This window comes from Oxyura jamaicensis, chromosome Z (assembly GCF_011077185.1).
Source record: "Oxyura jamaicensis isolate SHBP4307 breed ruddy duck chromosome Z, BPBGC_Ojam_1.0, whole genome shotgun sequence".
Taxonomy (NCBI): Eukaryota; Metazoa; Chordata; class Aves; order Anseriformes; family Anatidae; genus Oxyura; species Oxyura jamaicensis.
Window position 1 is genome coordinate 29,995,593 of NC_048926.1, and position 21,255 is coordinate 30,016,847.

The following is a 21,255-nucleotide window of genomic DNA, read 5'->3' on the forward strand; positions in this document are numbered from 1 at the left end:
TTCTAAAATAAAAGCAAACCTTCTCACACCCCCCAAAATGACAATTTCTGCCTTTCACAGCCCTGAGATAAGATGGAGATTGCTGATCCACATTTTTTTTTTTTCTTAATTAGTACAGAAAGGGAAGATGCATATGGAAGGTGAAAGCTTTTCTTCCCGCTGTTTCCCTAGAACTCCAGTAAACTAGTGACCAAACTGCTTTTCAGAACAGTATGAAAGGCAGCTGACACAAATAAAGTAAGCTGCAGTTTTATTCTTCTACCCAAGAGGGGATCCAAACTGTGTACAGCGAATGGAGAGGGGAAGGAGAAAACTCAAAAGGATAAGGAGCAAAAGCTTAAGCCTCATCTTTATGAAAATCAGCATAAGAACACTGCTAAAGGCAGATATCTAATCCCTTCCCTCCCCTCCCCTCCCCCCCCCTTTGGAGTCACAACAATTAAAAAGACAACTGACATTCACGAGTTCTGAAATCTTCCCTTCTAGATTCCTAGTTTCTAAAAATAAACAAATAATCCCCCCCAGTAAAATAAAATGAAAAAAAATCTGCTTTTCCAAATTATTTGTCCTCAGTCTGGCTTCCAAGCAATCAACAGAAAAAAACAGCACTTCTAAAATTATCATCTTCCACAAAATAAGTGCTTCATGAAAGGAACCCTTTCTTTGTCCCCTCAATTTCTCAAAAGTTAACAAAAAACTTCTCCATTTCCATATGCACTGCAGAAGGTACTTACAAACTCTGCTGATCTCCAGAAAACAACCCAAGTGTTTTATCAGACCAAAAGCTGAACCTTGGCCAACATATTGAACATAGTACATAAAAAGGGAAGGCTTATGCAATAGGTGAATTATGCCCAAAGAATTTACAATGCCTCCTTTAATGTGATGTTTTAGCATTGTCCTTTCAAAAAGATTTGGACTAATAAAAAGCTGAAGAAAAAGTATATATCTAGAAAGCATGACTGGTGAAAAAAATGGGTGGCTTGACTAGACTGAAGAAGACCCATAAGTGGGCTTGTTACAATTACCACATATACAAAAATTAACACAAGGTTGCAAAAAAGACAATAATGAATTTTCAAGAGATCCATGACCTCTATGTAAAACAAGGTAGTCTTGAACAGCAGACACTGTGATTTAGGCTGGTGTCTTTGAATCCATTTCTAGCCTTACCCATTCACTGGAGACTTTAGGCAATTTAATCAAACATTTATCAGGAACAGATGAAGTATGGGCTATGCCTCTCTGTGCCTGGTGGATCAACAAGATGACCTTCCTTCCAACTCCCACCAAACCATGTGAAATTCAAGCCACACAGAAGAGCAGAAGATATTAAATAATTTCATTTGACCATATTCCAAAAACTGAGATGCATCTGCATTAGGAAGATGTGACACACAAATATATATGTGTGTGTGTTCTGCTATGGTTTAACAGATAGACACATTTTAAACTATTGCCAACACAATGCAGTACAGCAACTTGATTTATTATATGCAGGTTCTTCTGCATTGCTGCTAAACAGTACACTGGTCCAAAGTTACTAAAATACTTAAAAAACTATACATTATGTAAACAAAACATAAATAAGACAGCATAGTTCTTTGTACATACAGTTTAGTACAGATTGTTAGGAATTCGTGAATATGTACAATTCTATAACATAGACTGCATTTTTACAATGCATAAATATTTTTTACAGAAACAAATCAAAAATAAATTTGACAAATAAAAAGAAGACACATACTGTCATAAACACACTGCCAAACAGTCCATACTGTAAGATGGAACATGTGCAAAAAGCTAGATTTTTCAAAACTGTTTAATGAAATCATTGGTCATTTCTGACCTTTTTACTAAACAACTCTCTGACAAACTAAATATATTTTTTCTTCTTATCCCCATAGGTAAACTGTAAAGAATTGAAATCTTGAATAATTTTGAGTAATCAACTGTTTTGAACAATGTAAGAAATTATTCAACAGTTATAACTTCCAAAGTCAAGAATGCCCCACAATTTCAAAGTGGCTCATTTGCTCTAAATTCAGGATGCAGCTTTGTCAGGTTTATCAAGGCAAGATGATTGAGATGTTGGGAAGACAGTGGTAGAACTTCTGCTTGTGGACACAACCACAGGAGGCAGTGATGAAGAAATTGAAGAAACTTTTGATGCTGGAGTATTTATAGCATTCAGAATGGCTCCCTCTGGACTAACCAAGAGTTTTTTGATGGAAGTGTCCAAGTGAAACACTGAAGTGTTGCTTGGTAAATGAGAATTTGGAGGATGAACAGCAGAAACCACAGAAGATGGAGCTAGAACATTAGCAGGAGATTTTATCACTGAAGACACAGACAGTGTTGTTGTGGACAGTGGAGTACATGAACTAGCTGGAGTAGCTAATACCTGGGGTGTTGCATGAACAATGGGTAAAGAATCTGCAGACCCAAAAGAGTTCACAATTTTTGTAGAGTTTTTCAAAGGATGTTTTGATGTTTGCCAACTTAGTAAATTACTTGGTGCTAGCATGATTTTCGAGGTTACTGAATTAACAATTGGTATACCTTGAGCCTCTTGGCCATGGTTAATATTTAAAGGAGTCTGTTTTGTATTGTAAGACAGAAGAAGAACATGGCTGCCAGCTCCGAGGCCTTGTGGTGGCACAACAAAACAAGTACCATTAATCATTATCTGAGTTCCAGGTGCCAAAGGCATACAGGTGTTAATGACTATTTTCTGTTGAATGCTAGGTTCATTCGGCTGACCTCCTGCCTTGCTCGTTACAGCCGGTGAAACTGCACACATCTGAATGGTAGAAGTGTAAGCATGACTTTGTTTCTCTATACTGAGAGGCACCTGCTGGCACTGTAGTGACGAAAATGTAGGAAAACTAATGACTTTACCTGTATTTGCAGATGCAGTGGTCAACACACTTTGAGGTTTATGAATACCTGCATTACTTGGCACAGCAGCTGAAACTCCAGGTGACTGGAACTGAAGTAGTGTGGGCAGCTGGCTTTTTGGTACTGGAGGAGGAGCTGAAACTGCTGCCAAACGAGGAATTGTATGCAACACTTTCTGCGGGGTGGCTACAGATCCAGACAAGCTAATGACTGGAAACTGCAAAGTAGGTGTTAAGTTTTGAGGAGATACCACTGGCTGAGTTGTTGAAATCAGCACAGATGAAGCAAGATGTCCTGTTTTCACAGTTGATATACCCACAGTATTTCCAATATTTGCTGCACATAGTCGATTACCCAGAATTGGCCTTATTCTTGAGGGATCATTTCCACCAATCAAGACAGTAGGCCGTGTCCCAGAAGAAGTCCCACTTGGTGCTACTGAAACAGATTCTGCACATGCATTTGCTGTTGTTACTGAAAAGGAATTTGCAGCTTTTGCTGCAACACATACAGATTCATTAACTGACACAGCACTTTGACTCACAAAACTTGAACACACAGGAACCAAACTACTACTACTTGTCACAGATAAAGCCAAGCCCATGCTCTTTTTGTCTTCTCCCTTAGAAATGGCAGAGTGCAATATATTAACTGGTGGAGTCTGCTGTGCATTGCCTTTAGTATTTACAATGGTCTGGCCTATATTTAGTCCAATTTTCACATCTTTTACTTGAGCAATAGTTGGTGATGAATGTATTCTTATTGGTGCTCCCATTGTAGTTGGGATCAGAACCAGCTGTGGTTGCTCTGTGGTGTTATCAAAGGTTTTGCTGAGGGAAGAAGGAAGGTTATGTTTCAGAGACTCTGCAACTAGATTAGTAACTGATGGGCCATTGGGAATTTGAGTGTTAATGAAAACTAACTTCTGAGCACTAATACCAGTGGATGCTAAAGAAGGTATAACACTGACTCCTGATGACCCACAGGGGGATAAAATAGGTGGGTTTGTGACTAAGGTAAGTTTCTGGACTGGAGTACCACTGATTAAATCCCCATTTGTTGCTGAATTAGAACTAGACTCATATTGTATAACAGAATTTGTTTTAGTTTTAGCATCACCTTGTTGCTGCATGGAAGAATTTGGAGTTATGACGGTGTTATTTTGTCCAACACTGGTCACACTAGCAGGACTTTTTGGAGTTGTTGATGTTGAACTGCTAGCTGATGAAATGCAGGACAAAGGACACACTTGGCTGGTGTTCTCTATTACTTGACCCAAAGTGCCCCCAACAGCAGGCTGCTGTACTGTGAATTTGATATTTTTCTCCACTGCCTGGTTAAAATCAACTGGGAAAGATGGAATGTTAACAGAAGAACCTTTTTGGGGGGTAAATCCAGAAACACACATTTGTCCAAAATGTGGGAGACCAGATGTGGCTGTTGCTACAGATGAAAGAGTAGAAGATGGTAATGCTGTAGTTTTTGGCACCAAAAAGGCCTGAAATTGAGGTGCATATGTGAAAACTGAACTAGAAGATATACTAGTAGATGAAATCTGGTCTGGGTTTGTCTGTACTTTTACAATTCCTGTGTTTCCACCTCTTGTTGTGACCAGAATAGACTGTGATTCTCTAATACACACAGTCTTCAATTCTTGCCTAGTTTCAAAGGATTCAGTTGTCTGCTGTGAGGCAAGACAATGCAAGGCAGAAGCAGTGTTTGTGGCTGTACTTAACGTTGTAGCTGATATCAAAGACTGACTAGCTGTGGAAATAGTAGGTGAAGCCAAAGACACAGGGAATGTGGTAGTTGAAACTGTAGTCTTGATTTTGTCAGTTTCAGTTTGGCAAACCTTAACTGTTGATAGTAAGTTACTTGCTGAAGTTATACCAGGCAATGTTTGTATGCTGTTCTTGGGACCAGTCCCTTGTGACAAGTTTGTGGTATTCTTGTTAAAAATTCTATTTGGTGAGTTTGTGACAGCATTTGCCGGTGCTGTTACCAGTACAGGTGTTAATGAAACACTGACATTTGTTATTTCTGGTACAGTTGCACAGTGCAGCTCAGAAGTCTTTTGTTGTAGTGAATTCATGTCCTTGGACACAATTTTTCCTTCTTTCTGTTGAACAAGAAAATTCTTAGGTAAAATAAGAACTTGTTGCATGACTTTTTCTCCAGTTTTAGGGTCAATCATGGGTTGCATTTGAATTTTCACAGAGCTGTTGTTAAGGTCTATTGGTACACAATGACCATTTGGCATTTTGTATACCATTTGTAAAGGAGTTTTTGAATTGGTCTGACAGGGCAATGCTGGTTTAATCAGTGATGATTCGACAGGTGATAAAACTGGCTTTTCAGAAGTCGATACATTTATTCCTGGTGAAGGTGACACCTGATTTGTTAAGGTCACTTTGTTCCCAATATTCTTGGCAAGCAAGGCCTGGATGGGTTTGGTCCCTTTCAGAAAGCTTGATACTGATGTTGCAGGATCTGTCAAGGAAAATGATTCTGGAGGTGACCCTTCAAATTGTTTCAGCTCAGTCAAACAACTGTCTGTCTGTAGGCTACTTTCTGAACTCTGGACCGCAGCCTCACTAGTGCTTAGTTTAGCTTTCTTCCTTGGTGAAAGCTCGTTAGTGCTTTGATCCAGACAACTGTTTTGCTTGGACTGTCGTTTAACAGATTTGGGCAGTATCTTCTGTATTTCTTTAGAAGTTGATTCTTTTTTCAGAAGTCTGCTTTTTCCTGCAGGTAAATTCATCTCTAGTAGTTTCATTTCATCTGCAACGATATTAAAACAGAAATGGTGTTTTACAAGTTTGCAATTGATATCTCTATACAACAATTTTATAGTGTTTAGCTAAAGGTAAAATGCTATTTTTGTTAAGTGTAAGGCTATGGGGAAGGAGAATGTCTGCTCCTTTAAGGGCATCTGGTCAAGGACCTTCTTCAATGCAAAAGGGGGATAACAAGAAAAGAAGGAAGCCATAAACAAGAACATACAAGGACAGAAACCTGCTATGGGGCAGCTGCGAGTAGCAAAGATAGGGTGGGGATGCAAGGGTGGGCAGAAAAGGGAGTAGAAGAGGCTCATCTCATGCAAAACAGGGCCAGACAGTACTCTCTTCTGGCTAAGTGCTCTGTCTGGTCTCTACTGGTGAGACCTGTGTTTGTGAGTGAAACCTGTACTAGCACCGAAACAGGGCAGTAGGTGCCCCTGGCTCAGTGCCAACTACAGGGGTGGGTGGGGGCCTGAGCATAAGCAGCTAGAGGGGCCTCAACCCCCTGGATCTAGGAGATGGTCTGCAGACTTTATACCTGGAGTGCCAGCTACTGGGGACACTGGGGTGATAGACTGGGGGCTAACTACAGGAGTCAGACTGTGGGTGTAGGCACTCCTGACCTGCAGTACCAGCTACTGGAGTGAATGTGGCAGGGTGTCTCTGCCTCCAGCCAGTGGGGTGGGAATGGTGCGTGTGTCCTGAAACCAGCTATTGAGGGGACTGGTGTGAATGAGGGACTCAGCACTGCCAGCTGGAGAAGTAGTGTGGGTCACAGAGAGTGTGCCTGCTGCCAGCCTCTGGAAAAGAGGGCCCAAGGCTCTACATCTTCCCCAGACTGGGTGTGTGTAGGGGTGTGCACATGTAATTCCGTGGCAAACTTCAGGCTTTACCAGCTGTAGAGCAGGGGAGCCTGAGGTCCTGGCTGGGGTATCAGGTGGGTGGACAGTTTGTGCTGGTACATCCAGGGGAATTTGCAAGTGTGGAGTGCCTGTGGGATGAGGGCGTGAGTGCTTTGTGTTTGCAGCAAGCAACAAGCTAGACAAGGCAGTGAGTAGGAGGGATGTGTGAAGCAAATAAGGGAGCATGGGATGTGGGCAGGGGTACCAGGTGGACAGAGGGGGCCATCCTAGTACTGAGAGGATCTGCACACACATGCTTGTGAACCTAGAGCATGTTGTGTGTGCACCTTCACCAGTGGGTTTCTAGCTCTACCAGCCAAAAAGGAAAGTGGACTCAGCTGTCTGATTATGTTTTATGTGAGTCTTTAACATAGGTGCTGCTGAAGGCAGCATCCTGTCTGTGGCAGCCAGCGTGACAGGCTGTGTCACTGTCAGTGTTTTGTGCATGTGCATCTCTCTCTCTGGGATGTGTGCTCAGCTTCGCCACTGGCTGAACCTGCTAAAGAACAGCGGTAGCTGCACGCCTCAGCCTGATCAGAGACCCTGGGCACCTGCAAATACTGAGCTGGGCTTCAGAGGCCTGATAAAAAGACTCCTGGGCTGGGGTTGCTAGAGGAGGTGTTCCTAAACCTTATAAATAAGAATTTGTCATGACAACTCTGAAAACAAGTCTCTGAAGTGATGACTGTTCATCAGCTCTACTACGTCTTTTATTTTTCTTTAAACAAGTTGTTTGTGATTTAGTTTTATACTGGTTTTACATAGTAAAGTGTTGGCAGTGGGGGAGCTGCAGGGCTGGCTTCACAGAGAAAAGACCAGGGGCTACCCCTATGCCAAACACAACTGGATGCAGGTGGCTTCAAAATGTACCCATGGCAAGACACAACTAAGCCCATCAGCCAGGTTGGTGGCACCACTGGGAAAATGTATTTAAGAAAGGGTGAAAACTTTCACATTAGAGTGTGTGAGAGAGAAGTGAGAAAACGATGTCTGAGAAACACCTGCAGACACCAAGGTCAGAGAAGGAGGGGAAGGAGATGTTCCAGGCACGGAGCAGATATTTTCCTGCAGTCCATGGACAGGATCATGCTGGAGCAGATATCCACACTGCAGACCATGGAGAACCCTACACCACAGCAGGTCTGAAAGAAGTCACAGGCTGTGGAGTGCCTACCCTGGAGCGGGCCGCTCACAGGTAGCGGGGGCTGTGGAGAACAATGATACTGGACCAGTCTTATTCTGAAGGACTGTAGCCTGTGGACCCACACTGGAGCAGTTCTTGAAGGACTGCTGCCTATGTCAACAATCCATGATAGAGCTGGGGAAAGGTGTGAAGATGAAGGAGCAGCAGAGACAAACTGCTATGAATTGACTACAACCCCCATTCCCCACCCACTTCATGACACTCAGTGCATGGAGCAAGTGGAAGAGTTGGAAATGGTATGAAGTTCAGCCTGGATAGGGAGAAAGTGGTTTAGTTTTTGCCTTTGTTTCTGACTATCCTACTTGAATTGGCAATCAATTAAATTAATTTTCCCCACATTGAGTCTGTTTTGTGTGTGACACTAATTGGTAAATGATTTCCCTGTCTTTATCTTGACCAATCATTATCTTTTCCCATCTTATTTTCTTCTCTGTCCTGCCAAGGACAGGGAATGAAAGGGCAGCTGGGTGGGTATCTGGTAGCCAGCCAAGGTCAAGCCATCACAAAATTAAATTCTGAGCAGGCACATTATGTGATCACAGAAATAATTAAGCATTAAAAATGGCGAAAGCTTGCATGAATCAAAACTCTCATATTGGTCATATTCTGCCCCCTTCTATCCTATACCTGTCAGATGTACGTCTAAATCTATTTTAATATTAACAAAATGGTAGCTAAGGTAAAAACTATGATGCAAGCTCACATGGAGAAATTAATTTCCTTAATGAACTTGATTCAGCTCATGGATCAAGTTCAGGCTATCAAATTCCATTAAATGCTTACCATTGTCTGGGTGATCTTTTCTGGGAATTTCCACATGTTCTGCAGACTCTGAAGATTTACTGCTTACTATTGCAAAAGAATCTTTGACAGCATCAACCTCACTTTCATCATTACTCCACAATTCTCTGGTAAATTTATCATGGTCTGGATGTCTTTTAAAGTCATCGTAGTCCTTCTTCAATCTAGACCTTGAAAGTAACAAAACTAACTTTACCAAAGAATACCAATTTTTTAACATTCTTTTATTTGTATTTGCTGCCACAGAAGAAGTTGGTGTAGAACTAATTGCCTGTGCCCTTCAAAATTTTACAGGGTAGCACTGCAAGTCTCTAAACCCCTTAAATATGAAGTAACAGTAATATTTCTTTCCTCACCAAAAAATTGAATTGTATGCCATTAAGTCCTCTATAAGTAAAAAGACTGAGGCAATTATGACTACCAGTGTTGAACTGCATTCATTTTCTGCTTCTTTCTTCATTTTGCACTGTGACAAACGTATCTGTATGAACTTGAGTATTAGCTGTAACAAGTCTACTCCTTCCTCTGAAAACTCTGTCAACTAGAGAATTAAGTAAATTTTGTTTTCTTGAATGCATCATGCTTCCAGCCCAGCTATGGGACCTTAATGTACCTTTCTCCTTCAAGAGAAGTTCTTATTCTCTAGGCCATTAGAACAGCTGCCACTGTCATTTCCACAGGTTCACACTCCACTAAGAATGTGCATGTGATGGAATTGCACAGCTGCTTTACTCACTTGAACACTCTTCAGAAACACATCCATTTTATATCACACTTATCTTGACACTTCTAAACTGCTGCGTATTTGCATTGTCCCTTCTTCTATGCCATTGTATAGATGAGATCTAGGGATATTTTAGCCTACAAATACAGTGAACTGCATGATTCAGCTGGTGGTAACCAACAAAATATTCAGGAGGATTATTTAGCAAAAGAATATAGTGATAACAATTAGCACCTTGTATGGAACAGAATCTAGAATCCAGTCTCAACCTAAACTCAAGCCTTTGTCACAGTAAGAATAAAACCTTAATTTTACCCATTCTTATAGGTTAAAAACATAATTTTTTGCACTGAGTGCAGCAATAACTAGCTGTCCCCAAACAGATGGGAAGGGAGGAGCTGAGCTGAGTATTGAAGATGGTAGGGGAGAAGACCGACAAGCCAGGACACCATCCCACTGCCCGAGTGGGAGTACAAGGCAGGCCTGGAGATGGTATCTAGTTTCAGCCAAGAGCCCAAATCAACAGGCAAGTTCCTGGTGATGAGGCAGGTCTGAGGTCAAGCTGGGAAGTCAATTCACAGCTTCAGGTCAGGATCAGATGCAGTGACGGCTGCCAGGGTTAGACCCAGTCCAGTCATTGTTGGGCACAATGATGATGCAGGACTGAGCTCAGTCTGAAGGTCAGCCAAGATCTGCAAGACCCATAACCAGACAAGGGCAGTGCTGTAGCTGAGCTGGAAACTAACACTTGTACGGCAGAGGTTGAAGGCTGCATAATGACCTGAAATTGGGGTCCTGGGCCCATGGGCACGTGATGCAGATGGAGATCCAGGTGAGGTTCTTCAGAACCAGTAAAACCTATCTGCGTACTCTCAGCTGTGACACTCTTTCTGAACGAAAACAACCATGAAGACCGTGTGAAGATGTAGTGTGGTGATACTTCATCAACTCTATCATCAGGATTTTGAGCTTTAAGTCTAGGTGTGGAAGAACTACAGAAGGACACTGGGGAACTACAGCAGGATACTAGGCAAACACTACTGTATTAACATGTATTAACATTTCTGAATGGGAATTTTCTTCTTTTCTTCTGCAGAAGTTATGGCGTGGTGCCAGTAAACAAATCCAATCAGTAGGTACAAGTGACTTTTCCTTTTAAACTTCGCTGCTATTCAAATACCATTCAATACTACAGTATATAATATTGAAAGGAATAGAGTAGCTCTCAGAAGGGGAAAAAAGGATTTCAGACATAAAGAGTACTTCTATTAATTAAAGACAACAAAAAGGAATGAAGGAAAACTCCAGACTCTTAATCCATATTGAGGCTTTGAAAATCTAGCAGGCCAACACTGTAATTCAGTTAGCAGAAGTTAGCTGGCTGACATGCCCTTTGGACACTACAACTGCAGCTAGAACTGTGATGGTGCTGCTGCTTACATTAGCATAAGCAATCTTCACTCAATTGCTTTTTCCCTTTCATGACACCTTTTTTTTACCACTGTCCTTGGTACTACACAGCTGTCTAGCAGCTGCATAATGAACTAGAGCGAGACACTGGTAATAGAATCCCCCCATACAGCTCTCTCTCTTCCACCCAGTTTGTAAAGACTCTTTTTCAGCTTGAGCTTTCCCTGGTGTACTATGAGTCTGTCCAAAAAGTTCTGTCACAGAAATGCCAAGGCTAGCATTGCTGCAGAAATTGTGGTTACAATACAGAGCTTACATCTGAGTAATACAAGTTCACCTCAGATACTGTCCTCTACTTGAAATGTATACTTCCTCATCTACCAGCACATATATATGCCAGACCTCAGCTACTAATATGAGTAAAATCACCACTAGTATGAGTAAAACCCCTCACATTACACCTACCTCATACACAGCACTTCTGTGAAGACACTTTACACTATGAAGCCACTTCCATAAGCACCACATTAATAAACAAAAACTAGTACTAAGCAGAAAACCACTCTACAGCAGAATTTACATAAAGGATAATATACATAAAGGATAAACTAGACAGCCAATATACTGGAAACTGAAATTCCTTCTAACAGTATACCTGCCAATTTTCGAAATGAGTCTGAATTGCTACAGACAGGAGAACAATGACAAAAATGAGTAGAAACTCAAACAGAAAATAATAGAAATGAGTTGAACTTGTACTTTGGTCTATTGTTTAAAGTGAAGTGTTCAAAAATATCCTAAATTTCCAAATAAGGAAATAAGGTCTTTCATTCATGAATGATATCCATGAAGTACCTTAGTACCTCAGTACTATGATACCCATAAAAATACTAAGGAACCAACTCTTACTGTCACTGGTGTTATATGTTTTGTTTCTTTTTAATGTAATACCTTTTATGCTTCTCAGAATTAGTTCTGCACCATGTAACTATGTAAGTTGCTTCCTTCACACTCAACATATAAGCAGCAGCCTAACTTTATCTAAAATTCAACACACTTCTATTTACTCTTTCAGAGTAAATAGAAGTGTGGCAAAATGGACGTACTCAGGGCAACATCTGTATGTCTTCAGGTCAACACCCACACCTACAACAGGAGTGGCACCAATCTTCAATACCAAATAACATTATAAAATCAGCATCAGATCTCTCCAGGGCTTAGAATATGGGTGCTAGACCTCAAAGAATCTTCACTGCTAATAACACCTGTACTTATCTGTGTCCACTACACTAACATAACAGTCTCCCCAGGGAGGCAGTCACTGCACCAAGCCTGTAGGAGTTTAAGAAGCGTTTGGGCTGTGCACTTCATCACATGGTCTGAATTTTTGGGTTGACCTGTGTGATGCCAGGAGTTGGACTCAATGATCCTTGTGGGTCCCTTCCAACTCGGGATATTCTATGATTCTATGATATATTATTCTAAATGCATTCTAAATTCACAGGGCTACAACCATGTTTTAAGAATTGACTTGAATTGCTTTGTGGAGAATTCAAAAACAATCTATTTTGGTAGCTTTAGATAGTATGCAGTCAGACATAAAGAGTCATAAGAAGTCCTGGTCCAGTTACGTAGATACAGGCTTTCAGAATCTGTTAGCCAAATAAACAGCAATACAAATCCTAGCTGGACTGTGGTACCACTATTGAGACAGGCATACGTAAGGATTCTAGACCATTTTAGAGAAAAAAAAAAATATTAGGAGTTAAACTTTACTTAGAGACACTTAGTCTGGAACATAAAATAATCCTTTCATCTAAAGCATTGACAATGCCTCCCTCCCATCCTCAAAGTATATTCACTTAGTTTATTTGAGAAGTGAAATAATATTGATTAGCTTTAAAAAGATTCAGTTTGTTCTGTTTCACATCCCATACACTATTGTTAAAAAAAGAGCAGCTAATTACCTGTTCCTTTGAAATGCTTTCATTAGCTTTGGTTCCCATGGTAACAGTTCATTAAGCAGTCGTATCAGTGTACCATGCAATTCCTTTACTGCTTGCTTCCGGTGGTACCATCTTCCCTGCAAATATAAACACCATTTATTTATCATTGCATTAGACTTGAATCTTGTTTTCTTGTATTAATCCTACAATAATCATGGCACATGTTAATACAACATAGAAAGAAAACAACTGAAAGAAAATATTAGTGAGTTTCACTTAGTCTATCTACCCTTAGCATATGTAAGATGAACGAGAATTTCTCCATTTTTTATGCTACAGAGAGATAATATACTAGTTAAGAAAGTAATACTGTAAAGATGTTAGTATTTTAGAGCCAAAACTTAAAATTGAAGCAGAATCTTACAAAACCACTAAGTTTTTAAACTAACTTACGCTGGTAACTAACATATGTAGTAGTAGTCTATTTCATACCAAACATGTATTTACATTTTTAGTAGGTAGAAACAAAATTCCTACAGGAATTCTTCGAAAACTTTCATTTAAAGTAAATAATACAATTTATATTATTATTTGCAAAAACAATTTACTGCAACTTTCAGGGAGAAAAATAACAGTTTTTGTATTATAATTTTGTATTTTATTCAAAGTTTTAGATAAAAGTATTTTTAATAGAAATGTATTGCAAATTGGTTGTTTATGAAGCAACAGACTATGTACAGCAATTTCCTAGCTCTAAAGCTTTAAGCTTTTAACTCATGTAATTAAAACTTATTTTCTTATCCAAATTGAAATATGTCATCTTATGATCTTCCATGAAGAATTGTTTGTTAAGTCTGGAAAGGCTGAATGAGGATAAAAGATAATGTGAAAAAAAAAAAAAAAAAAAAAAAGTGTATATAATATACACAGCATTATTTTTGTTTTTACTCATTTAAATAGGCAAAACACAATATGGGAAAAAAACTCCACATAGTGGTCACAATATGGCAAAACATCTTTCTTAACAGTCTTAGATACACGTTTCTCTTAAGTATTTTTTCCAAGTAGTAGTTCTCTGGTTTATTACATAAGCAAATGAACAATGCATATTTTAACATTAAAATTTCAATCCTGGATACTGGGAGAGCAGACTTGAGGCTGCTCAGGAAACTAGTTACTAAGGTTCCCTGGGAAACTGCTTTTGAAGGCACTGTGGTCCATCAGGGATGGCCACTTCTTAATAGCCATCTCTTTAGAGTGCAAGAGCAGGTGATTCCAAGTATTGGAAGTCAAGCAAGCAGGGCAGAAAGCTGGTTCAGCTAAGAGCTAATCATTTTTCTAGAGCTTAGGTGGAAAAAGAAAGTGTATGGATATTGGAAGCAAGGTCAAGTGACACAGGAAGGCTACAGAGACACAGAGATGCTGTTTGCCACTCTGGGGAGAAATTTTGTGCAGCTGAGGTTCAGTTGGAGTTGAAGTTGGTCAGTAGTGCAGGGGACAACAAAAATGCCATTTTTAAGTATGTTAACAGCAAAAGGATGACCAGAGATAATATTGGCCCATACTGGATGAGGTTGGTCACCTCACAAATAGGGATGGAGGCAAGGCAGAGACACTTAATGCCTTCTTCACCTCTTCTTTAGTGCTGATGCTGAGCCCTAGGACATCTGGAGCCCTGAGCTGGAGGACTGTGACTGCAGTAAACTCGCAGCTAACTCTGAACTTCTGCAGGACTTGCTGGTCCAGCTGAATGCACTAAGTCTATGGGGCCCCACAGGATTCAACCCAGGGTACTCAAAGAGGAGGCTGGTGTCATAACAAAATCTCTTTCAATCATTTGTCAATAGTCCTGGGAATCTAGAAAGGTCCCAGTTGACTGGAAGCTGGCAAGTGTGTTCCCAGTTTTTAAGAAGAGTAAGAAAAAAGAGTCAGGTAATTACAGGCTTGTCAGTCTCAGTTCAGTGCCAGGTAAAATTATGGAGAAGATTATTCTAGGAGTTATTGAAAACACCTGAAAGACAACGCAGTCATTGCTCATAGCCAACACAGGTTCAAGTGGGAAAATTCTGTTTAACTAACTTAATTTCCTTTTACAAGATTACCCACTTAATCGACCAATTGAAGCAGTAGACCTCATCTTTATGGATTTTAGCAAAGCTTTTGATACTGTCTCACACTGTATCCTTCTGGAAAAACTGTCCAGCATATAGCTAGACAATTACATAATTGATAAATGAAAATTGGCTGACAGGTTGGGCTCAAATGGGTTACATCAGGCAGATGGACAGCCACTAGTAGGGTTCTGCAGGGCTCTGTTCTGGATACAGGACTCAAATGCATACTAAGTTCCAGATGATAATAAACTAGGACCTTCTGAGAGGCCTTGCAAAGAGATCTTGACAAGTTAGAGTTGGGCAATCACCCAATGTATGAAACTTAAGAGCAAGTGCCAGATTCTGCACCTGTGCTGGGGAAATGCTTGATTACGTACAGACTGGAGGATGAGAGGCAAAAAGCCCCAGTACAAGGGATCTAGGGGTTTTGGTCAATGGTAAAATGAATGCAAGTCAACTGGGATTCACCAAGCACAGCACTGCTAGCTGGTCAAGGGAAGTGATTGCACTGCTCTACTCTGTGCTGGTGAAGCTTCGCCTCAAGTACAGTGTGCAGTTTTGGGTGCCACAATTTAAGATGGACACAAAACTATTAAAGAGTGTCCAAAGGAGGGCTACAAAGATGGTGAATGGACCGGAGTGGAAGATGTGTGAGGAGGGGCTGAGGTCCCTTGGTTTGCTCAGCCCACACAGAGCAGGCTGAGGGGAGACCTCATGGCAGCCTGCAGCTTCCTCATGAGGAGAGTGGAGGGGCAGGCGCTGAGCTCTGCTCTCTGGGGACAGCGACAGGACCCGAGGGAACGGCATGGAGCTGGGACAGGGGAGGGTCAGGCTGGGGGTTAGGGAAAGGTTCTGCACCCAGAAGATGGTTGGGAATTGTGATAGGCTCCTCAGGGAACTGGTCACGGCCTGGAGCCTGCCAGAGGTCAAGAACCATGTGGACAATGATCTCAGATGTATGGTTTAATTTTTAGGTAGTCCTGTTAGACTTAATGATCTTTGTGGGTCCCTTACAATGCAGGACATTCTGTGATTTAGTGATATATGAACAGCTACAAAAAGAGATGTGGTATGCTATAGCACTTTTGCCATTCTAACTAATTCAGTGCATTTACATAAATGAGGATTAATTAGATCTGTTGACTTGTCAGAGATGTTAAGAAAATAAAGACACTACACTTCTGCAAGAAAAGGAAGCAAGACTTGGGAACCTATGCATTTGATACTTATCTTCAGCTTTTGATAGAGCTCATATACTTATCAGCTTCCTGTGGTCCAGCACACAAAGAAACCTATGGCAGAAAAGGTTGGATGAAGCTCAACTTATCTGCCATCCAGCAGTCTGTAATAATGACTTTTCTATGGACTGTGGAATAATTCCTTTCTACAAATTTCAGCTAATCTCTCCAATGTGCAGCAGGGCCAATCAACCTGAATGCTCGTTTGAAGACCAGGTATCTTATAAATTAGTAATCATTTATATGTTACACAGCAAAATGAACAGCTGCCTCTTCAAATTCTTCAATTAAAATAAAAAATCAGAAGGTTTTAACTAGGAAATTATGCCACATTACCACATAACATTAGTGCTGAGCCCACAGACAAGCCAGGAATCTGCTCTAATTTTCCCCACTTGTGGCCAGACATATTTGCACATGTAATACACTGCAGCATAAAACCTGCCACTGAACACTGCAACAGGAAATAGCCTTTGTGTATACTGCAGCCTACCAAAGGCAATCATTATCACCTCTTAATATTAGCAGTCAACAGAATTCATTGCTAATTTATGAGAATTATGTGCACAGATTTATTTTTCCTGTAAAGTATATAAAACATTTTACAGAGTTTTAAGTGATTATATACTACATAGTATCAGTGGATTGTGTCAAAACAAAAAATAAATTATATCATTACTGTCAGAATATAGAAATGCTGTACCTGATCTGATATAGTGAAGAATGGGATGTGTGAAAAAAAAAATTTAAACAACTACAGAGTAAAAACAACAAGACATCGTGAATTTCTAAGAAACTCATTTATTGTTAAATAAGATTTGGTTTACACAGGAAAAAAGGATGAGTTTATGAGCCAGATAAATAGTAGCTGAAACACTGAGTAAACTTTGACGTGATACCTGTATCATGCGTTGAATAGCCGAACACAATTAGAAGGCTTAATCAAGAATAGACCTCAGAACTTTACTGCCTTCATTATCACTTCAAGGAGAGCTTTTTTTTTTTTTTTTTTTTTTTTTTTACAGGTCACATTTCTCCTTGCTTGAAAAAAAAAAAGGAAAAAAATCACAATTCTTGTGATAGTTTTTTAATGAAAATTGTTCTCCACTTACCATCTCTAGAAAACCCGATTTGATTCCCAATCATTTTTGTGCAATTACGTAATTACATAATAACAAATTTGTACATTATTTTCCTGTATTTCAACTACTTACTTTTTTACTGGGGTTTAGTAGTTGGCAGTAAATCTGGTAGTGGCAACACACACAAATTAGAATATCTTTTCCTCAGAAAGAATATCCGTCCCTCAGAAACAGCAAAGGTGCAGAGCACATAGGTCCAAAAAGTTTGAAAAAAAATCCTTATTTTTTCAATGACTGTAGTTCAGTTCAATCAGCTATTGTTCCTTAAATTTTAAAATATAAAAAGGGAAATTAAAAATGTCTACAAGCTTGAGACATATCACTACAATATTTATTATTGCATTTGTTATGCAATTTAATTCTCTAATATAGTGCCCTTGTTTCACTTGGGATAGAGTACATTCTCTTCATAGAAGCTGGTATGGTGCTGTGTTTTGGATATATGATGAAAATAGTGGTGATAAAGCACTGATGTTTTAGATGTTGCAGGGCAGTGCTTACTGGACTTTTCAGTTTCTCATGATGCCCTGCCAGCAAAGAGGCTGAGGCAACACAAAGAGCTGGGAAGGGACACATCCAGGACAGGTGACCCAAACCAGCCGAAGGAATATTCCATACCATAAGACATCATGATCAGCAATAAAACTGGGGGGAGTGGCCTGAGAGCAGGCCGCTACCATTGCTCAGGGACTGGCTGAGCATCTAAATGGTGGCGAGCTGTTGCATTACACGTCACTTATTTTGTGTATTCTTTTTTTTTTTTTTTTCCCTCTCCCCTTTCTTTCCTATTAAACTGCTCTTAACTCACAAGTTTTGTTTTTGTTTTCTTTTTTTTCCCCATGCTTCTCTCCTGCTGGTATGCATGAGTGAGTGAATGGTTGTGTGGCGCTTAGCTGCCTACTGGGTTAAACTACAACACATAGTCTTGTGATTTTCCAAGAAAAAAGGAGATCAATGATTGATGAAGCTATGACTGAGCTCCCTACTTCAGCAATATGTAGCAAACTACTTTTTATACAAGATAAACTTCCTTTTAAAAGTATGTGTAATTCAGGAAAATGGCCACAAACTGAAGCTTAGGAGGTTTAGAAAGAAGCTTAGGACTTTAGAAAATGTGTTTTTATCAGAAACCAACGGCATTAGAACAAGTTGTCCAGAAAAGCTGCTGAGTCTCCATTCCTTCATGTTTTCAGAATTCAACTCAGCAGGCCTCAGTTGACCTACTGCAGCAATAGCAGTAGTGTTGCTTCAAGGTCCATGAAATTTGAAGGTGTCTCTTCAAATGTCGGACTAGAGGATTTCTTAAGATGAAAGATAAAGCCTCTGAATATGAACTGATGTGCTAACGGGATCAACAAATGAATAGAATGCAGCATCGTGTTGCTTTCATGGTTTTGCTCGACTTTCTTGGAGTTGGACTTGATGATCTCTGTGGGTCACGTCCAACTCAGGATATTCAACGATTCTATGATCTCAGGGGCAAAAAAAGTTTCTTATCACCACAGAATAGCCATGACCTTTCTACTCAGAGTAATCAAAATATAGTTGCCCATGAAAATCCATGGTGAGTGGTTTAGTCGAACAGCACGGTTTACATAACTGAGTAGCTATTACAGCTCCATGGTTCAGTCCTCTCATCAAATGAGGGGTACATAGAGATGGAGATCTGGATGTACTACCTTCCGGTGTATATGAACTTCAAGAGCATTTTATTAGTAGACATGGAATAAAAATACACAACTACCTCAACCCAAGATAGTCTTTACTGGAAAAAAGGTCTTTCCTTATCAATGAAAGGCTTGCTCTTAACACACATGAAGGAGTTGTTCCCCTTCAATTTACTTGAGCTAATTTTTTATAAGATTTTACAGCCTACACTCCAAACTGATCATTTACGCAGAAATATCCAGTAAATAACTTTGATGTGTGCAGAATTACATTCTTATGTTGCTGTTAATTCACATTCCCAATAGCACTGCTTCTATACTGCTATTTGACTACCTGACTGTTACGGTCTTGTTTCAGGTAGTGATGAACAAAAAACTACTTTTTAATGCAAACACAACATATGGCATTAACAAAGCAAATGAGATAAAAAGGCCTAGACTGAGGCCAAGTACAAAATGTTACGTGAAGTGGTTTTAAGCTACAACCAAATTTTAAAAATGCAAACACACACAAAAAAAAAATCAGAAATGTGTTGAATGTTTCTACATAAGCAAAGAGAGACATTCAACACATTCTCAACTGAAAACTTACCTTTTAAAATTAGGTTTCTGACATCCAGAGCAGCCAGGGAATGCTGACTCCACTCTCCGTGATGTCCCAACATACACTATTCTGGCATATTCATCATGGAACCCCAAAGCAGACTGGAGCCAGGATATTGGTAAATGGGGTAAGGACTGAACTTCATAAAGGAGTTTTTGTTTCATTTTTTAAATAAACACACACACACACACAACCACAATATTATGCAGTTTTATAAGGTTTTCTTTAGTCTTTACTTTATATCCTGTGGATATAAAATAAAGAAATTAGAAATCTTATAAAACCATGCAATATTGTTGAAAAGGGGTGGTGGTGGAGGGAGAAAACTTACCTTACCCTTAATAGGCCTGCTCCATTCTGCAGCGGGGTTCTGTGGTATGTGTGACATCACCAGTCTACTGTTTTCTAGTGATGTCACACGGAGAGGGAGTTGATGATCTGCAGCTGCTTTGGACATCAGATACCTAAAGAAAAGAGATTAATAACTTTTTCAATTCAGAGATGGGTACTGAATGCTGTTACTAACCAACTTATAGGCCGACTACTAGAATTTCAGACACTTCAGTGGAAGCTTTGACTAAATAAGAATGAATGATGAGATCAGTCATACTATACGAACTCATCTATAATTGAATGTGCTTTCATTTTGAAAAAGCTTGGAGTTACTTTCTATAGCTGAAGTTCCTGCAAATCAATAACTTGTATTTACCCTAAGCAATGTCATTCTGATTTTTTAATCTATCATCTGCTAACTTCTGATTTTATTAGAAGACTGGGATGGAGTCAGGAAGAATGACTGGTAGTAAATCATAATACAAATTCACTCATGACAACATTTTTCAATTATCTTTTTGAGCATTTACCTGTAACTAAGTAAAAGACTGGTGAACACCTTATGTCAGCCCTCAAACTTTTGTGGCTTTTTTTTTTGGTAAGATTTCAGCTTGCACTTCCATGACATGAATCCAGTCAAACCAAGTTATATCCTGAAATGGTATCCCAAACTCTTATTAAATATTGCAAACAAATGGACTGGAAAAAAAACAAACAAAACCACCGCCCCACCACAAAAACAAACAAAACAACAACAAAAAAAGCCCACAACAACCCAAGAGCACTAAAGTAAGTTTATTGCTACAGGATGTGTCTTTATCTCATGATTTAGCTCATTACTATGAAATGACTCTTCAGACATTCAGCCATGCCCTATTTTCTTTGGGCAAAATTACTACGTGATTATCATTGCATTGATTATCTCCCACATTTAAAGCTATAAAACAAAAATGAGGGATAAAGTTTATTATCAGCATGTTCATAGAATCATAGACTGGCTTGAGTTGGAAGGGACCTTAAAGATTACCTAGTTCCAACCCACCTGCCATCGGCATGGATGCCACCCACTAGATCAAGTTGGCCAAGGCTCCATCTAGCCTGGCCTTAAACACCTCCAAGGAATGGGGCATCCACATCATCTCTGGGCAACCTGTTCCAGTGCCTCACCACCCTTATAGTGAAGAATTTCCTCCTAATCTCTAAGCTAAATCTATCCTCTTTTAGTTTAAAACCATTCCCCCTTGTCCTATCATTATCTACCTGAGTAAAGAGTCCTTTTCTATCTTTTTTATAAGACCCCTTTAAGTATTTATCTTCCTATCTTTGCCAAACTAACTCAGAAGACCAATTATATACCACTGAACGGACACATTTTGCTGTTAATTATAAGAACTTCAAGATATTAATTTACATTTCTGTAACTCATGAAAAAACTGGATGTATGCAGTATCTTAAACTGTTTAAAAAAACTGTTGTTTCTTTTAAGTAA

General features: G+C 39.7%; 1 protein-coding gene and 1 long non-coding RNA gene across 4 annotated transcripts in view; one reads left to right on the plus strand and one right to left on the minus strand.

Annotated features, from left to right (window-relative positions):
• Positions 1-1,328: 1,328 nt before the first annotated feature.
• KIAA2026 (KIAA2026 ortholog) overlaps positions 1,329-21,255 on the minus strand; it is a 64,059-nt gene continuing 44,132 nt past the window's right edge. For all 3 annotated transcript variants that reach the window (XM_035309599.1, XM_035309598.1, XM_035309600.1), the window contains 3 exons: positions 12,690-12,805; positions 8,571-8,758; positions 1,329-5,682 (listed from right to left, as the gene is read on the minus strand). In XM_035309599.1, the coding sequence (XP_035165490.1) occupies positions 2,045-5,682; positions 8,571-8,758; positions 12,690-12,805 (3,942 nt within the window). In that variant the 3' untranslated portion in view covers positions 1,329-2,044. The remainder of the gene's footprint in view (positions 5,683-8,570; positions 8,759-12,689; positions 12,806-21,255) is intronic.
• Positions 1,398-18,391, plus strand: LOC118155939. The gene is made up of 3 exons (XR_004746071.1): positions 1,398-1,411; positions 16,878-16,884; positions 18,203-18,391. It is a non-coding gene; the product is annotated as an uncharacterized LOC118155939 (long non-coding RNA).